The sequence below is a fragment of the Cavia porcellus genome, unplaced genomic scaffold, assembly GCF_034190915.1.
Source record: "Cavia porcellus strain 051 isolate PalLab524CR breed Dunkin Hartley unplaced genomic scaffold, mCavPor4.1 scaffold_9, whole genome shotgun sequence".
In the NCBI taxonomy this organism is placed as follows: domain Eukaryota; kingdom Metazoa; phylum Chordata; class Mammalia; order Rodentia; family Caviidae; genus Cavia; species Cavia porcellus.
Window position 1 is genome coordinate 1273708 of NW_026947492.1, and position 18655 is coordinate 1292362.

General features: G+C 36.1%; 1 protein-coding gene across 1 annotated transcript in view; it reads left to right on the plus strand.

Moving 5' to 3' along the window:
• Window positions 1-18655, plus strand: part of Ddx10 (DEAD-box helicase 10) — a 258076-nt gene that overhangs the window by 43133 nt on the left and 196288 nt on the right. Inside the window, exons 11-12 of the mRNA XM_063255716.1 lie at window positions 14412-14499; window positions 16244-16332. Coding sequence (XP_063111786.1) covers window positions 14412-14499; window positions 16244-16332 — 177 coding nt within the window. The remainder of the gene's footprint in view (window positions 1-14411; window positions 14500-16243; window positions 16333-18655) is intronic.

The window sequence follows — 18655 nt, forward strand, 5'->3', positions numbered from 1 at the left end:
ATAATGTTTCTTAATTCCTTTTCCCCCATCCCCCTCCCCCTCCCTTCTCTTCAGACCTTCCACTCTCCCTTTGCAAAACTTTATTTCTACTGTTTTCATTATTTTTTATATTTAGTTACTTATATCCTTTTTAGTTATTTAAAACAATTTTCCTCAAGTCCAATTTATTTCAAGTATAAAAAGAGAAAAAAGAACTACTACAAAATTTCAGAACATGTCATTTAGAGCCTTTCATTATTTTTTAAAATCCCTCTTCACTCATCTCCCTTCTCCCTCCATCGTCCCTTGTTCTCTTTCTCATCTGAACATTTTTTTTCCTGTTTTCCAAATATCAAGTATTCATTTTGGTCCTTTTTTATCCTTAGAAGACACAATGTGATATTTAAACATTTGTGTCCATTTTATTTCACTTAATATTATGTTCTTAAGGTGCATCATTTGCCTACAAATATCTTGTTTATCTATCTTTATGGCAGTATAATATTTATATAAAAACCACATTTTATTTGTCCTTTCTTCCATTGATGGGCAGCAGGGTTGTTTCCAAGATTTAGCTAATACAAATTGTGTGGCTAAAAACATGAGTGTTTATATATCATCATGATATGATGCTTTTGGGACCTGTTTTGGGAAGATATGCAGAGGGGAATAGTTGGTCAGAGAGGACCTCTACCTGTATCAATAACCCTCTAGGATTTTCATATTGGTTGTACCAGTTTGTACGTCCACAAATAGTGGAGAAGGGTTCCTTTTTCTCCACAGCTTTGCCAGCATTTGTTATTGCTGATTTCTTGATGATAGCTATTCTCTCTGGAGTGAGATGGAATCTCAGTGTTGTTTTAATTTGCATTTCTTTTAGATAACCAGTGGTGTTGAACATCTTTTCATATACTTATTTGCTGTTTGTACGTCTTCATTTGTGAAATGTCCTGTTCATTTCAGATGCCCATTTTTGGATTGGGTCTTTAAATCTGGGGAGGAAGTTTCTGATTTTTTTGAGTTCTTTACATATCCTACATTTTAATTTTTCTGAGGAGTCAGGTAAAAAATAATTTTCCATCCAGTAGGTTGTCTCTTCATTATATTGGTTTATTTTGCTGTGAAAAGGCTTTTTGCTTTAAGCTACACTTTGTTTCCAAGCATACTTTCCAGTATACTTACCTTGTTACGGGTTGTCTCTTCTTATGTTTATTAGTTTTTAGGTTGAAAACTTTTAGGTACTTGAGGAGGATGACGGGTGGTGTGTACGTGCTTCATGGACTCTCAACCAAGCTCTCTATTTTTGGTTTACTACTAAATCCTCCTTAGGTCTTTAGGTTTCATAAAGACTTGTGTCTGCTGTTCTTCAGTAAGAAAATGTAGCCCATTTCTTCCCACTCCATTGGCTACACCTTGACTTAACATTTTTATGCAGTACACTTGTGCTTACTTTGTTTCCATAATGGGTTTGCTGAAGATGGCGGTATATAGGCAAGAGGTGGTGAGGTGTATCGGGGTTTATTAATTATAGAACAGGCTCCTCTAGATGGGTGTAAAGCACCACCAAGTCCTTTGAGTTTTAAGCTATTGCTAAAGATGTACTAAGAATGTACAGTTCCTGCATGGAATCTAACCATGACTCATGGGAGGAAAACCACAGGTGTCGATGCTTTTATTTCCTGTGTGATGGTGGTTTTGTTTATAAAGTCTTTACCCACATTTGTATCTTCAAGAGTTTTATCTATTGTATCTTCCAGAAGATTTTTTTCTTTTTAAATATTTAGATATTTGATCCATTTTGATTTTAGTGTAGTGCATGATGAGAGATAAGGTTCTAGATTTAATGTTTGGTATGTGGAAAGCCAGTTTCCCTAGCATTATTTATTAAAGAAGTTATCTTTCTTCCAGTGAAAGATGTTATCTTTTGTCAAACATGAGGTAGCTGACTGAATTTGCAGTGTTTTCATATCTTCTATTTTGTTCTATTAATCCTTAGGTCTGCTTTTCTGCCAGTACCATGCTGTTTTTCTCATGGTAGTTTTGTAGTATAACTTGAAGTCAGAGATGGTGATGCCCCTGACCTTGCCTCATTGCCCAGAATTGCTTTTGCTACTCTAGGTCTCTTTTGGTTCCAAATGAATTTTAGGAATGTTTTCTCTAGTTTTGTCAGATATGCTAATGGTATTTTAATTTGGACTGCTGATGGTATTTCAATTATGGATCTGTATAACAGTGGTGGAAGTAAGGCCATTTCCACTATATTGGTTCTGCCTATCCGAGAATAAGGGATCTCTTTCCATTTTCTGATATCCTCTTCAGTCTCCTCTTTTGGGTTACAGTAGTTTTCAATGTGAAGATCTTGTACTTCCTTTGTTAAAATGATTCCTAAGTATTTCATTGTTTTCAAACTGTGAAGGGTGGTGTTTCCCTCATTTGTCAATGAGTTTGTTATTTGTATACAGGAATGCTATTGACCTTTTTTTTTTTAAATTTTATTTAAGGAGAAAAAAAAGCAGAGAAAGGGTACAAGTTACACAGATTTACAGAAAAAAATAAACAGGAAATCACTAGTTAATGGATTATATATTGTCATCTTAGAAATAATTGTTCAAGGCACAAAATTAAAGCTTATAAAGTGGACATTCCAATAGTGAGACTGCAAACAGTTCTGTTCATTGATCCAACAAAACTCAGTAATATCATTATCTATCTTATACACTTAAATATAGATGCAGTTACATCGTTTAGAGCACTTTCTTTTCCTCTCTTTTGTACAATGACAATTACACATTTTGGGTTTTGTTGCTCCCACAGTTCTTATTACTTTTTTAGAAGAGAGCAGAACCAAATGTGACATAACAAAACAGAGTCAGTCAAATCAAAAGGGTGGACATAATAGATAATGTAAAAGCATAATACAAGGTGATCAACAATGGTTACCATAATGCCTCCCGCTATCTCTAATAGAATTGCCTATATTATCAGTTATAATAAAATTGAACAAAACAGTAAAGAATAAAACCGACAAAACCAAAACATTGGAGACATTGTAGGTCTTCAAAAGTAGATAATAGTCAACCAAAATGGGTGTCATAATGAATCCCACTATCTTCACAGCTGTTGCCTAAACTTTCGAACCTGGTACTATCAAGCAAAACAGAATAGGGGGACATCAATCAAAACAAGATGGTGAGAGCAATACAGGGCTTTAAATCAAGATAATGGAAAGTCAAAGTGGGTTACTATAATATATCCTGCTATTTTTTATTTATTTTTCCCTTAATTAAAAGGATAAAAATAAAAAAGTAAATAATAAAGTGGAGATTGAGATAAAGGGGGCATAACAGCAAAACAGCGCAGATCAAAACATAACTATATAAGCAAAATAGTGTTTCACCACAAGATAATCCTGACATAAAAGTAGTTACCATATTGTCTCTTTCCTTGAAATCTTTGAGTATAACTTCGTATACTATAGCATCAAATATATCAAAACAATGTAAAACCATTTAAGAGAATGACAGTATTACAGGGTATTTAGAATCAACTAACAGAAAATGAACAATGGTTTCTGTATAATCTCCTTGTCTATAAAAGTTTTTGCTTATACTACCATACATAATAAAATCCAATAAGATACAACTTGTTTAGACCAATGGAGACAGAAGAACAAAAGCTTGATGAGACTTCAAAACAAGATGATACTAAATCAGTATTACCAATTAAGACGTCATTTTCTCCAAAATAAGGAATGCTATTGACTTTGTATCCTGGTATGTGACCGAATCAGGTATGAAATCGAGATGTCTTTTGCTGGAGTGTTTGGGGTCTTCTGTATAAACTGGTAATTTAACTTCTTCCTTTCCTGTCCTTATTCTTTTTATTTTTTTTTCTTGTCTAATTGCTCTGGCTAGTATTTCCAGAACTGTATTGAGTAAGAGTGGTGATAGTGCACATCTTTGTCTTATTCCTGATTTTAGAGGGAAAGTTTTCAATATTTATTTATTTATTTATTTTGGTACCAGGAATCAAACACACAACCTCATGCTTGCAAGGCAGACAGTCTGCCACTGAGCTGACTCTCTGGCTCCATTTTTGAAAATTTTCAGTTTTTTACCTTTTATAGTATGATGTTGGCTATTGGTTTGTCATAGATGGCTTGATACAGATTGAGATAAAGACCTTCTATTCCATTTTTCTGTAGTTTTTAATCATAATGAGTGTTGGACTTTGTCAAATTCTTTTTTTGTATCAGTTGAAGTGATCATGTTTTTCTCCTTTTTCTGTTAAGGTGGTGTATTATGTTTCTTGATTTGTGTATATTGAATCATCTGTGCATAATTGGGATGGATCCTGTTGTTTTTGATGATTTGCTGCACTTTGTTTGCCAGAATCTCATTGAGGATATTCTCACCAATGTTCTTTGAGGAGATTGGCCTGTATTTCTCATTGTTGGTTGTACCTTTCTCTGGTTTTGGTATCAGGGTATTGCTTGCTTCAAGGAATGAGTTTGGGAGTATTGTTTTCTGTCAGTTTCATTAAATAAAGAGCTTAAGGAGTATAGTGGCATTATATCGTTTTCAAAGTTCTTGTAGGATTGAGCAGTAAATCCATTTGGGCCTGGGCTTTTCTTCGTTGGTAGATTTTTTCTTTTTTTTTTTTTTTTTTCGTTGGTAGATCTTTAAGTACTTCTTTAATTTCATTGACTGGTAATTGGGTTATTTGGAATTTTAAAAATCTTCTTGATTCAGCTTTGGTAATTCATGTGTATCTGGGAATCTGTATATTTCTTCTGAGTTTTCCATCTTATTAGAGTACAGCCTCGAAGCAGGTTTTTATTTTTTCATTTTCATTTTCATGTTTTTTTAAAAATAGGGTGTTACTTCATAATTAAGGCTGATCTTGAACTCATTGTGTAGCTCAAGCTGGCCTTGAACTCATGGTGATCCTTCTGCTTCAGACCCTCCACCCCCATTATAGACTTGGACTACTACTGCCTGGCTTTGAAGCAGGTATTGATGATCTGCATTTCTTCAGTATCCATTGTAATTTCCTCTTTTCTTTCCTGTTTTTCATAAGGTTGGCTAAGGGGTTGCCTGTTTTTTGTTTAATCTTTCAAAGAACAACCAACTCTTGTATTCACTGATTCTTTGTATTGTTAGTGTCACTTGTAGGATTTTCTGCTTTCTGCTTTGATCTTTATAATTTCCTCCCTCATACATGCTTTTTGGTTTAACTTGCTCTTCTTTTCAAAATTCTTCCAACATTAGGTTATTTATTTACGCTTGTTTTTCTGATGTATGCTATAAATTTTCCTTGAAGGGGTGCTTTTATTGCATTTGGTAAGTTTCAGCATGTTGTGTCAGCATTATCATTTAATTGTAGAAACTGTCTAATTTCTTAATTCTATCTGTGACCCATAGGTTATTCAGGAGAGTGTTAATTTCCATATGCTTATGCATTTTTGTGGTTTCTTGTCCAATTTTGATGCATTATGATCTGACTATGTATGGGATAAATTTACTTTTTAAGTATGTTCTTTGAGCTAGTATGTGGTCTGTTTATGGGTATAAGTCCCATGTGCAGCTGAAAAGAGTGTATATTCTGGTGCTGTGGGGTGAAACACTGAATATTTCCTAAATCTATTTGTTTGCAGGTTTGGTTCTGCTCCAATATTTGTTCGTAGATTTTTTTTTTTGTTTAGTTTATCTGTATGTTTGTGATAGTGGGTTATTGAGGTCCCCTATTACAGTTGTATTAGTGGTTATTGGATTTTCCATGTCCATTAATGTTTGTTTTTATAATTGGGTATGCTGATATTTGGTGCATATAGATTTGTGATTGTTACCTGTTCCACATGATTGTTTCATTTACAAGAATGGAATGACCTTTTTTGCTTCTTCTGATCGGTCTTGGCTTGAAAGCTACTTTGTCTGCAAACAGGGTTGCTACCCCTGCTTCTGGGTTCCTGTCACTTGGAGTATTAGAAAACAACATATTGTTGGGTCTTATTTCTTGATCCTTTCTGCCAGTCTATTTCTTTGATTGGTGGATTGAGGCCATTTACATTGACGGTTGTAACTGATAATGTACTGACTTAGGCCTGTTGTGTCATTTTCCTGTTACTGGTTCCTGTTTCTTTACTTACCTTGCCTAGAGGGTTCATTTTGTTGAGATCCACAGAATTGTTTCTTTATTGCTTTTCTCTAGAATATCCTTCACAGCTTTTGCAGTGTTGGTCTGATATTCACAAACTTCTTCAGGTATTCTTTATCCTGGACCTATCTTATTTCTCCAACAGTTTTTGAGAGGTAGTTTTGTGGGGCACATCAATCTGGATTTTAGGCTTTGAAATACTTCAGTCCAAGATCTTTTTGACTTAAGAGTTTGCATTGAGAAGTCTGCTGTGATTCTGATGGGCTTTCTTTTATAAGTGATTTGTTTCTTTTCTCTAATAGCTTTTAATATTCTGTTCTTGTGTTGAATTTCTGGCATCTATTGTGTGCCTTACCATAGTTTTTTTCTGATTGTGGCTAATTGTAGCTTTGTATGCCTCACCTATCCAATGTCAATTTTTTTCATGCTTGGGGAGTTTTCTGCTATATTTCTGTGAACAGGTTTTTTTTTTTTTTGTGTGTGTGTCCTTTGTGCAATCTTGTGAGTTTTCATTGATCTGATTAATGTCTTGTTACTCTTCTTTTCATTGTCTTAACAGCTGTTGAATTGATTTCTCATGGTCCCTTGGTGTTTTTTAGAAGTCTTTTATTTGATGATAACTAATTGCAAATCCTCTAGATTTGATAATTCTGTCTTCACATTGATTTCTGCTACATATACATTCAATAGAATTTCTAATCTCCTGGATATCTGTTTGCATCTATTTTATGGCATCTGGTGTCCTTGCTGGCTTGACCTCTACTCTCTGACCCTGGATGTTTTCCACATTTACCCTCTCACTGTGGGACTTAAGCTGTAGGAGCCCTGAGTTGAAGCCAACTCACGGCTGTTCGTGTCCTGGGTTTAGTTGGACTGTCCCTAAATGGTATCTGGCACTCTGTTCTTTTGGTTTGTTTCTCCCTGGAGGCCTCTGGTGTCACTCATGCTCACTGTGTCTCTGTAGAGTTGATCTCTGAAATGGTATGATCCAGGAGACAGAAAGTGCAGTTTGCCTCTCCTTTTTCTGTGTTGTGGTGTGTCTCTTCACTTTGTGTGGCTGCTTCAGTTTCCCTTTAATCCTTGCTAGGCCCTGAGATCTACTTCTGTCTTACTCGTCTTTATCAAGTTGTTATTTTCCACGGTAAGAATTCAGAATCTTGCAGAGGTTGATGTGTTGCTGTTACTGCTTCATCATCATCTTGGTAGAACTTATCAGGTATCTTTTGTAATATTTTTTTCCACTTTGTGGATCTGTTTATATATTCTTGACATTGTTTCATAGAGTACGTGTTTCTAATTTTAATGAAGTTCCAGCTGATAAATTCTTTCACAGGTTAGGCCTTTGGTATTGTGTCTGAAATCATTGCCATACCAACAGTCTATGATTCATGTTAAGTTAATTTTTGTGAGAGGTGTAAGTTCTTTTTCTTGGTGGATGTTTTTGTATGCGGTCGTCTGATTCCAGTACCCTTTGTTAAAAAGACTTTGTTTTGTTGTGGTGCTTTTGCTTTTCTGTCAAAGATCATTTGATTACATTTATGTGATCCTAATCCCAAACTCTGTTTAGTTCTGTTGATCTCTGTGTGTCTTCTTTTGCTAGTATTATACTGTTTTAATTGCTAAAGCTTTATAGAAAACCTTAAATTGAGTTGTGTGAGCCCTCCAACATGTTCTATTTGAAATTACTAACTTTTCTAGATCTTTTGCTTTTCCATATAAACTTTAGATTCAGTTTGTTGATATCCACAAATTAACTTGTTGGGATTTTGATTGGGATTATATTGAATCTTTAGATCAATCGGAGGTAAAAATTGACCTATTGATAAGTCAGTCTCCCGTATGGAGACTTCTGGACATAGTTGAAAATCCTTGTAAATCTCTTTTTTGATGTTAGTTTTGGAGGGAGATGAGAAAGGTTGTGTAAATTCAGGGCTAATGAGTCTTGTTTTGCCAACTTTTATGTGCAGTATTTTATAAATGATCAACATATCTACATGCAGATCTGATGAAAGAGCTGACTCAGAATTTTTTAGTAGTAGAAATACAAAATGAAAGTCAAACTTAGTTTTGCTTTCACTTACTTATTGGGCATCTGTATTCCCAAATGAAGTCATTTTTGTTGTTATTGGTTTTTTCCCCTTAATCAAAACTGTTTAGTCCCTAGCTGTCTCAGTAGCAAGCACAAGTCATGCTTTTAATGAACAGCGGGTCCAGGAGCCTGGCTTGATGACATATGTATGTAATCCCACCACTCTGGGAAGCTGAGGCAGGAGGATTGCAAGTTGAAGCCCAGCCCGGGCAATTTAGTGATTTAGTAAGATGCTGTCTCAAATAAAAAACAAAAAGGCAAAGGATATGGCTCAGTGCAAAGGCGTAGGTTCAATACCCAATACTATCTTCTTCCCCCACAGAAAACCCGAAGAATTTGCCCTTTGTCCCAGTTGTGGTCTCTGACTGTGTCCATAGTCCATCCGATGTTTTATTTAGGAGAAATGAGTGTGCACACTTTTTTTTTTTTTAAGAGAAAAACAAAACAGAAAAATCATACAGAATTTTTAAAAAGCAGTAAAAAAATCACTGGTTGTTAAATTACGTACTGTTATTTTAGAAGTAATTGTTCAAGTTACAAAATTAAAGCATAAAAAGTGGACAATCAGACAGTGACAGTATAAACCATTCTGTTTGATGAACAAACAAAAACTTGGTATGAGTGTGGGAACTCCCAGGTGGTGTGGGACCAGAGTGAGGACAGGGACACGTGCGAGGTGGTTTTTCAGAGGCTACACGTTAAGAGACATGAAAGCATGTTGATATCTGTTAATGTGTTACATATGATTGATTGGTATGTAGCCTACATAAAAGGAATAACTAAATAGTCTGGGATAAAATCCTGTGGAAAATTAAGTATATATGGTTCAGTGATTTAATGGATTACATACTTTCGACTTCTGGGAGAACATGGCGGACAGATAGCAGATACTGCAGAGGCTCTCTGAAAGGCTTGGTTCAGAAGTCAGGAATGGTGCGGACTAAGGAGACATAAGCCGGTGGAAATATGCTCTGCTGACTCAGAAACGAACTGGGCTGAGAGAAACCAACTTAGAATGCAGTCCTGGCGCTAAAACAGGAACAGAAAAGCCTCGGTGTGGAGGCTGGACCCCGCGCCATTGGAAGCCGCGATTTGGGTTTCCCGCCGTGTGGTGGCTGGCTGCCTCTACAGCGGCTCGGCAAGGAGAGAGACGCGTGGAAGCTCTGAGAACGGGAGTCTGCGAACGGAGTCGAAAACAGGATGGGCAGGGAGGCGTACACTGACTTGAGGTGAGTGAGAGAAACTGACACTCTACCACAGTTTGACTCCAGCGGAGGACTTTCTGGGCCGGGGCAGTCCTGCGGGAGCAGGGCGCGGTGGCGACTCCAGCCACACATCCCCCTCTGGACGGGATTGGTGAAAAGTGCCTGGCCTGCGTGACGCTGCTGGCGGACCCGGTAGGCTAGCCCAACCCAGATCCCAGAGCCTGATGGTGGCCGGGAGGGGTGGGCCCCGCGTAGGCTGCCTGATCTGCAACTTCCTGGTGTGCTGCGGTGGGTGGGAACACCTAACCAGAGCAATTCGATCAGGCTGTGGTTGACAGGGAGAGAAGCTGGGTCTCCTATGTAAGCTTGCATATATAAGAAACGGAGAATATGGGAAGAGGCAGCAACAAGAAGGGCTCCTCGGCCCCCAATTCTGAGAAACAGGCAATAGCGGACACCGCACCAATAGACATAAAGCGCCATATAGAGAGCCTCATAGACCAGTTCAGGAATGAAGTTATCAACGACCTGAAGCTAGAAGTATGCAGAATAGTTAGAGAAATGCTAAGCACCACCCAGGAAAAAACAGATGGTGGAATGGAAGAACAGAAAAAGAGGGGAGAATTGTTTGATGGAGAAAACAGAGAAAGCATTGAGTACGTGAAGCAGGTTCAAAGGGACTATCAAGAAACTAAGAAGTCTATCCAAGACTGGCATAACAGCTTGAAAGAAACTAAGGACAGACTATCTGAACTGGAGGGCAGACGTGTAATATGGGAGAATGAAATGAAAAACTTCTTAAAAATAACAAAGAAACAAACAGCAATAATACAAAGACAGGAAGATGATAAGAGGATCCATAACGTAAGGATTAAGAACATAAAAGAAGAAGTAGGGACACAAACAAGTGAACTACAAAAGCTACTCACAGAAATAATCCAGGAAAATTTTCCTAATTTAGCCAAAGGTAAAGATACTCAGATGTATGAGGCATATAGGACCCCAGCTATCTACAACCCAAACAGAGAAACACCCAGGCATATAATAATAAAAATTCCAGAAATTCAATACAAGAACAGAATATTAAAAGCTGTCAGAGACAAGAAACAGACCACTTACAAGGGAACACCCATCAGAATTACAGCAGATTTCTCTGCACAAACCATCAAATCACGAAGAGCGTGGGGGGAAATAATTCAAGCTTTGAAAGATAATAATCTCCAGCCAAGATTGAGATATCCTGTACAACTGTCCCTGGAAATTGATGGAAAAACAAGGTGCTTCCAGGATAAAGAGGAACTGGGGGAATTTGCAACCACCAATTCAACTCTACAGAAAGTATTGCAGGATATTCTAAAAAAAGAAAAATACAAAGAACCCAGAAATAGTGGCGGGAAGGCCACAACGAATGGAGCAGAGAACAAAATGAAGAAGACAAACTGACAGCTACTGACAGAAAAAGAGCTCAACAGAAATGAGACAGAGAAGATTGGATGATAGGAACAGCTATTTTGGAGAAAATGACATCTTAATAGGTAATACTGATTTAGTATCATCTTGTTTTGAAGTCTCATCTAGCTTTTGTTCTTCTGTCTCCAATGGTCTAAATAGGTTGTATCTTATTGGATTTTATTATGTACGATAGTATAAGCAAAAACCTTTTAAAGACAAGGAGATTATACAGAAACCATTGTTCATTTTCTGTTAGTCGATTCTAAATACTCTGTAATGCTGTCATTCTCTTAAATGGTTTTACATTGTTTTGATATACTTAATGCTACAGTATACGAAGTTGTACTCAAGGATTTCAAGGAAAGAGTCAATATGGTAACTACTTTTGGGTCGGGATTATCTGGTGGTGAAACACTATTCTGCTTAAATGGTTATGTTTTGATCTGCGCTGTTTCGCTGTTATGCCCTCTTTTATCTCAATCTCCACTCCATTATTTACTTTTTTATTTTTATCCATTTAATTAAAGGGAAAAAAATAGCAGGATATATTATAGTAACCCACTTTGACTTTCTATTATCTCGATTTGAAGCCCTGTATTACTCTCACCATCTTGTTTTTGACTGATGTTCCCCTATTTTGTTTTGCTGGATAGTATCAGGTTCGAAAGTTTAGGCATCAGCTGTGAAGATAATGAGATTCATTATAACGCCCATTCTCATTGACTTTTATCTACTTTTGAAGACCTACAATGTCTCCAATGTTTTGGTTTTGTCGGTTTTGTTCTTTACTGTTTTGTTCAATTGTATTATAACTAATGATATAGGCAATTCTATTAGAGATAGCGGGAGGCACTATGGTAACCATTGTTGACCACCTTGTATTATGTTTTTACATTATCTATTATGTCCACCCTTTTGACTTGACCGATTCTGTTCTGTTATGTCACATTTAGTTTTACTCTCTTCCAAAAAAGCAAGAAGAACCGTGGGAGCAATGAAACCCAAAATGTGTAATAGTCATTGTACAAAAGAGAAGAAAAGAAAGTGCCCTAAACTATATAACTGCATGTATATTTAAGTGTATAAGATAGAAAATGATATCACAGAGTTTTATTGGATCATTGCACAGAACTGTTTGCAGTATCATTGTTGGAATGTCCACTCTACAAGCTTTAATTTTGTGACTTGAACAATTATTTCTAAGATGGCAATATGTAATCCATTAACTAGTGATTTCCTACTGTTCATTTTTTTCTGTAAATCTGTATAACTTGTACCCTTTCACTGTTTTTTTTTTTTTCTTTTCTCCTTAAATAAAATTTAAAAAAAATGGATTACATACTTTCTATAGCTTTCTGTATGTGTTAGTATGTGTGAGGAATAAATCTTGCAGTCTGGTTTGTTGTCTGTTGACCTTAACTTTTGGGAAATTTTGGGGAATCTTTTTTAGTCATCTTTCTCTTCTGTGTTTTCATCTGACTTTCTGGGTTTTTTTTGTTGTTGTTGTTTTGTTTTGTACTGGAAATCAAACTCAGGACCTTGTGCTTGCCAGGCAGGTGCTGGGCCCTGAGCTACGGCCCCGGCCATATCGGCCCACTTTGTTTTCCTTTTGTGGAGCTTTTTTATCAAGCTCACGTGCTTTCCTCAGTCTTATCCAGTCTAGTAACAAGTCCATTTCGACAGTGTTTTCTATCTCTAGCATTTCTTTTTGATTCATTTTCAGGATTTTCCTCCTCCTCCTCACTTTGTTCATGTTGTTTGCTTTGTCCATTAGAGGCTGTAGTGTATTGTTTTTAAATTCTCCATCTGTTAATTTTGATGTCCCTGCTATGGTTGGTTGGGGTGTTTAACCTTAGTTTTTTTTTTTTTTTTAACATTTTAGTATGACTTGTTGCATCTTTAATCACTGGACGTGATGTATTGAGTAGAAAGAACTGATCCTTCCTCATGTGGTGGTAACGTGTGTAGAAAGGAAAGGGAAGCATTTTGTAGGTCTATGATTAGATTTCGGCCTGTGCTTCTGGACAGTGAACCTCACAAGTATGTCTCAGTACTCATCCTCCAGCGTAACTGGGGCTGAGTGGCTTCAGCAGGCATTCCCTTTTTCCAGGTCGCTTAGGGTGTTAGTAGCTTTTCATTGCTATGACAAAATACTTGAGATGATCCCCCTACAGTGGGAAAGATTTATTTTAGCTCACATCTCCAGAGGTTTCGTCCCAGTCTCCGGGCTGCATTGCTTTAGGCGAGAGTGAAGCAGAACGTCATGGTGAGGTCATGTGTGGAGGATAGCTGCTCACCTCCTGGCAGCCAGAAACCCAAAACCGCAGTTCACCCTGTAGCCTCACATTTCTGTCTGATCCAAGAGGAATTGTCGATTCCTCCCCCCCCCCCGTTTGTTCAGTCCTTTGCTTGTTGAGATGGAGTAGTAACTCACAAACTTATGTATAGTACTAGCAATCAGAAGTCTGACTTTGTTTTTTAAAATTCAGGCTGGGGGTTTAGCTCAGCAGCATAAGTGCCTGCCTGGCAAGTCTGAGGTCATGAGTTCGATCCCAGTCTCTACCCCCTCCCCCCCAAAAAAAAAGTTCTTAAAATTAAATAGTTTTTTAGACTGGAGAAAATAAGAGATAGAAAGGAAAACTTGTTGGTTTTAGAAAGCACTGAAAATTCAAAGAATGAAACCTCATGGATGAAATTATTTTGTGGTTGCCTGTCCCTTCCTCATGGAGGATGTGTAGTTTGAGCACTGATAGAACTCATCAGTTTCACTTCTGTTAGAGACATTGAAACACCTTGGCTTAATTTGCCTAAAAATTTTAAAGGTGGTTACATGAGGGATGGAGTAGTTAAGGATGTAGAAGACTCAAGTTGGCCTGGAGTTGATAACTGTCGGTAGTAAAAGTCCTGACCTTTTCTGTAATAAAAACAACTTCATTCACCATCACTCTGACTTTGCAGGAACAAAGTAGTAGAGTCTAAAGTCAGGAAAATAAGTAGAGTGATTTTTTTTTTTGAAACCTAGACCCTTGTAAAAATTTTATTATTTCCTGTAGCTTACTTAGGTGGTTGTAAGCCATGCCTCTGATATATTATGTGTAATTTCTAAACAGGTAAATCAGTGTTTATAATCATGACTAGTTTATTATTTAAATTTATTTTAATACTTGACTGAAAATGGAGACATTTATAAAAATGACATTAGATTTGACTTAATCCATTTCCGAAGGGAGGTTACTTTCTATCTTTATGAAGTAGTTACTTAAGAAATAATTAATGCTAATTTTTGTGCTAATCTAACTATCTTCTGTTCACTCAGTATGTGGTATGTAGAGAAGTGTCTGACCTGTCATTTTTTCTGTATTGTTATAAAACAAAGAGTCAGATTTAGGTCCATTGTAGCATAAGTCTGATTTGGTTCGTTGATGAGAAATAATCCTATACATTTAAAAATAATAGGAAAATATGATATATAATTTAGTTTGTCAAACTGAGATGTCTTAATTTAACTGTCATCTGTTTTTGTTACAAAGAATCAATCCAGAAAAACTTATTGATGTCCAGAAAAAATTGGAATCCTTTTTAGCCCAAGATCAAGATTTAAAAGAAAGAGCTCAAAGGGTAAGTAATCTTTGAATTTGAGACTTTTATTGGGATGGCATACATAATAATGTTAAATTTCATCAGTTTATTCTATTTTTGTCCTGCATGATCATGCCTCAATTATTTAAGCAATGTAGTTTTTGTGTTGGTCTAGATTGCTCATTAAATTTTCCGAAAAAGTTTCTTGTAATAACCTGTCTAAAGTCTTGAAAGAGACTTAACGATAGTCCTCTTTAAGATGATTTTTAGATGTGTAGTGGGTTGATGTAAAGCATACTCTACAAACTTTTTGTTTCTTTAATAATGTTGCTGTAAGTCCTGGTTATACTTTCTTGACTAAGATTAGTGTTTTATAATAGGTTAAATTTCTAAAAAGCATAAAATAATTATTCTACGCAAATTGCCTTTCTGGACTTAAAATCTTGATGAGAAAAATAAAATTAAAAACTTTCTTTGCTGAATCAACAAATTATATTGTGGTATACAATTTATTTTGAAATATGCATACATTTTAGAATAGCTAAATCAAATTAACATATATATTACTTCAATATCAGTTATTTGTGGAGGGAGTCACTTTTAGTTCAATATATTCTTTTAGTTCATAGTCTGGCAGTAGCTACTTTGGAAAAGAAAGATGTGAAATAATTTTGCATTGTGCATTCTAATCTTTGAATTAATACATATGAGTCTTTTTAGGAATTCCTGTGTTTTTGCCGCTCTTTACTCTTATGTTGTAGTCATGTGATCTTTGCTTCTGCTGTACCACGGCAGCTGATAAGCTGGTGAGAGGGAGTTCAGCGGCAGGCTTGTGTTTCAGCAGATGGATGGCACAGGAAGAAGAAAATAACGAGGACATGTGGGAACGGAAACTAAGTGAAAAGTAGCCCAGCGTTTATGTTACAGCAAGCAAATGAATTTTACTTAAAGCTCCGCACCTGTTTTCTCCTAATTTACTTTGTATGTTAGCTATTTATTGTAATATTTAAGATAATATTAATGACAGGAGAAATTTGAAAAGGTATTCCAGTGATGATGACTTACTTGCAATCATAGTTTAAAAAAATAAAAGGAAAGCTGTAGTAACCTTTTTTCTATTGTGATTTAGTTAAGCTTCACTTAATACAGTAAAGTTTTGTTTTGTTGAAAAAAATTATTGTCCATTATAATAATGTTACCAATAAGAAACATTTACTGGTACTACCTGTATTGCAGAAGATAGGATAAGTATTGTATATGAATCCTCTCATTTTGTTGTTGTAACGTTGTAAGTAGATGTTATTATAATTTTTTTGATAACTGAGGAAACTGTCATTCAGAGAAACAAGAAATTGGCTTAGCTAATAAGGAGCTCAGCATAGATACTCCATACTGTTCCCAATATTGTAACTGAATGTTAACTTTTAGAGTAGCTTTTTAGGAAGACGATAATCTTGTGTTGAGTTGGCTTGATGAAACCAAATGCACAACTTTTTCTACTATTACAGTTCTTTTTTGTCTTTTTATTGGTACCGGGGATCAAACTCATGACTGCCTGCTTACAAGGCAGGTGCTTACGCCACTGAGCTAAATCCCCAGCCCACTATTACAGTTCTAAAAGATAAGTTTTTTTTTAAGTGTATGTGCACAGAATGGAGGTGGGCTGACCTATTGTTTTTCAGTTGCTATTCAGTTTATCCCTTTGGTTAGCTTTCTTTCTATTTTGGCCTACCTACATTTTCCATTTCTTTTATGTAATACTTCTCAACCTTTTGTTTTACAGTGTTTTGTCTCCTACATACGTTCAGTATATCTTATGAAGGATAAAGAAGTATTTGATGTGGGCAAATTACCTATTACTGAATATGCACTGTAAGTATGTAGTTTGGCTATCATTGTGAATCCTCAAAGAGGAAAATTGTTTCCAGCCTGGTTATTTCAAAGTCCTAGTTAAGCTATTCTGCTTTACTCTAAAAGAATCTGTTGAAGATCTACAGAGAAAAAGATTAAATCGCTCTGTGGACAATTAGCTAGGTGCTTAGTTTGGTTCTTGCTTTCAGGAAAAAATTTCATATCTCTGTGCCTTGTTTATTCTTTGCCTTGGTATTTCTTATAGATACTTGCAGTTAATTTGGAAAGATGTTAGTATTTAGTTACTGAGATTACTGTTATGTGAATGGAATGATTACTTTTGTTTTGGCTGAATATTTGAAGAACCTTCAAAAACAAACACTTTTTGCTTATAAAGATGTGTTCATTCTTTAAGAGAGTACTCTGTATAAGAAAAACATTGAGAAGACTTTTACAGAAGCACCCTTGAGCTTTATCTTGCTTTGAACATCAATATGGCATTTCCCATACTGTAATGAACTCGTGCTAGGCAGGTCTGTAAGTCTGGTCTGTTCTGCAGGAATTGCAGTGTACTTAACTTTAAATTTAGCTTATCAGGAATTTTCATCTGCGTGACTGACTGTTTTCTATTTTTGATCTTAGATTGTAAGTTTAATATGGCAGGTGGTTTGTCAGTTACACTATTTTAGAACCTTTAAATTGCTAGATAGCAGTTAAGGCCACTTGGTTTTACTGGGTGGAAAATCATGTACCATTGGCAACATAGTTTAGCTTGCTCGTTTGCCAACTCATACTTTCACCAAGACTGAAGATGATGCATGGTTTAGGCTTTAGCTGAATTTACGTTATGTGTGACATTCTAGCTTGGTTTTCTGATTTGCTTAGCTGGAGTGTTGGCAGCCAAAATGGGTACTGGTGTTTAGTACTGCAGGGCTATGTGTAGGGGGTGTTTTGTTGTATCAGACTTAAGTAAATGTCATGTTTGCAGTTGAAGACTTTTGCTTTTTGTGATGCTTAAAAGGAGTAGAAAATTAACTTGATCCTGTATTATTGATACATTTTAAATGGTGTTTTCACTATTTGTGGATATTTAGATATATAATTTCCTTTAGGTGTGTACTTTCTTTTCTAAGTCTGACTGAAATAGTATTAGGTATATAAAATACAAAACAAAGTTTTAAAAAATTTGCTGAAGAAACATTTTTGAATGTCAAACATTTGAGTTCATTGTGCTCCCGTGTTAACATTATTAATATATTTGTACTTCTATCTTTGAGAAACTCAGTACCTGAAAAAGCATATAAATGCATCATAAATGTCAACTAATTTTTACAACAGCCTTAGGAGCTAGCTACGCTGTATCAGTTCCTTTTACAAATAGGAAGAAGTCTGAAGAGAGTTTTTTTGTGTGTTTGTATGTTGGTTTTGTACTGAGGAGTGAACCTAGGGTCTTCCCCAGCTAATTCCCCATCCCTTTTCCATTTTGAGACAGAGTCTTACTTAATTGCCTAGGCTGGACTGGAACTTGTGATCTTTCTTCCTGAGCCTCCCAGAGTGCTAGGATTAGGCATGTACCACCACATCCAGAGGTCTGGATTACTTAAATAATGTTCTGAGATCATACCATTAGTGACAGCACTGGGATTTGACCCTCAAAACCCTTCTTTCTGAATCTGTTCCTTAGTACTATACTTTTGTTTCTGATATGACTCATCATGTAGGAAGAGGGGAGTGAATCCATGTTATAACAGTAGCTGTTTACAAAAGCAGTCTTTTCTTTAAGATTTTATTTCTAATCTGCCAGTGGGAATTAAGCAAAAGCTGATAGCTTTGATCTTCCATGGGAAAGAAGACGTAATCTTAAAATGAATTTTGATTTTATGTGGTGAAAACAAAAAACCTTGTGCATGCTAGGCAGGCACTGTGCCACTGAGCTATATCCCCAACCCTTTTGATATTTTTAAAATAAAAACTTATTTAATAGCAGAGATTGTGCCATACTGTGTTTCAGAAAGTGGGTAGGCTGTGACGATACTCAGTTTCATTTTTTGTAAAGAACTGGATTTGTCCTTTCAGGGTCTTGTCTTCTTCATTTTATGTAGTACTTAGTACTTCTATTAAGTACTTAAGATCTTAATTGGATCTGCACAGCAGCAGTGAGACAGGCCTGGTCGATGTTACTATCCCATGTAGTGAGAAGCTGAGGGTAACAGTTGGTGAGTCTGATAAGTGAACTGTGACTATCTTGGTTGTGTTTTAGTATTCTTCTGTTTCATCCATATTGCTCAAAGAAAAACTGGATGTTTATAACGTTTTTGGGCAGACATTCACTGCATTTTGACTC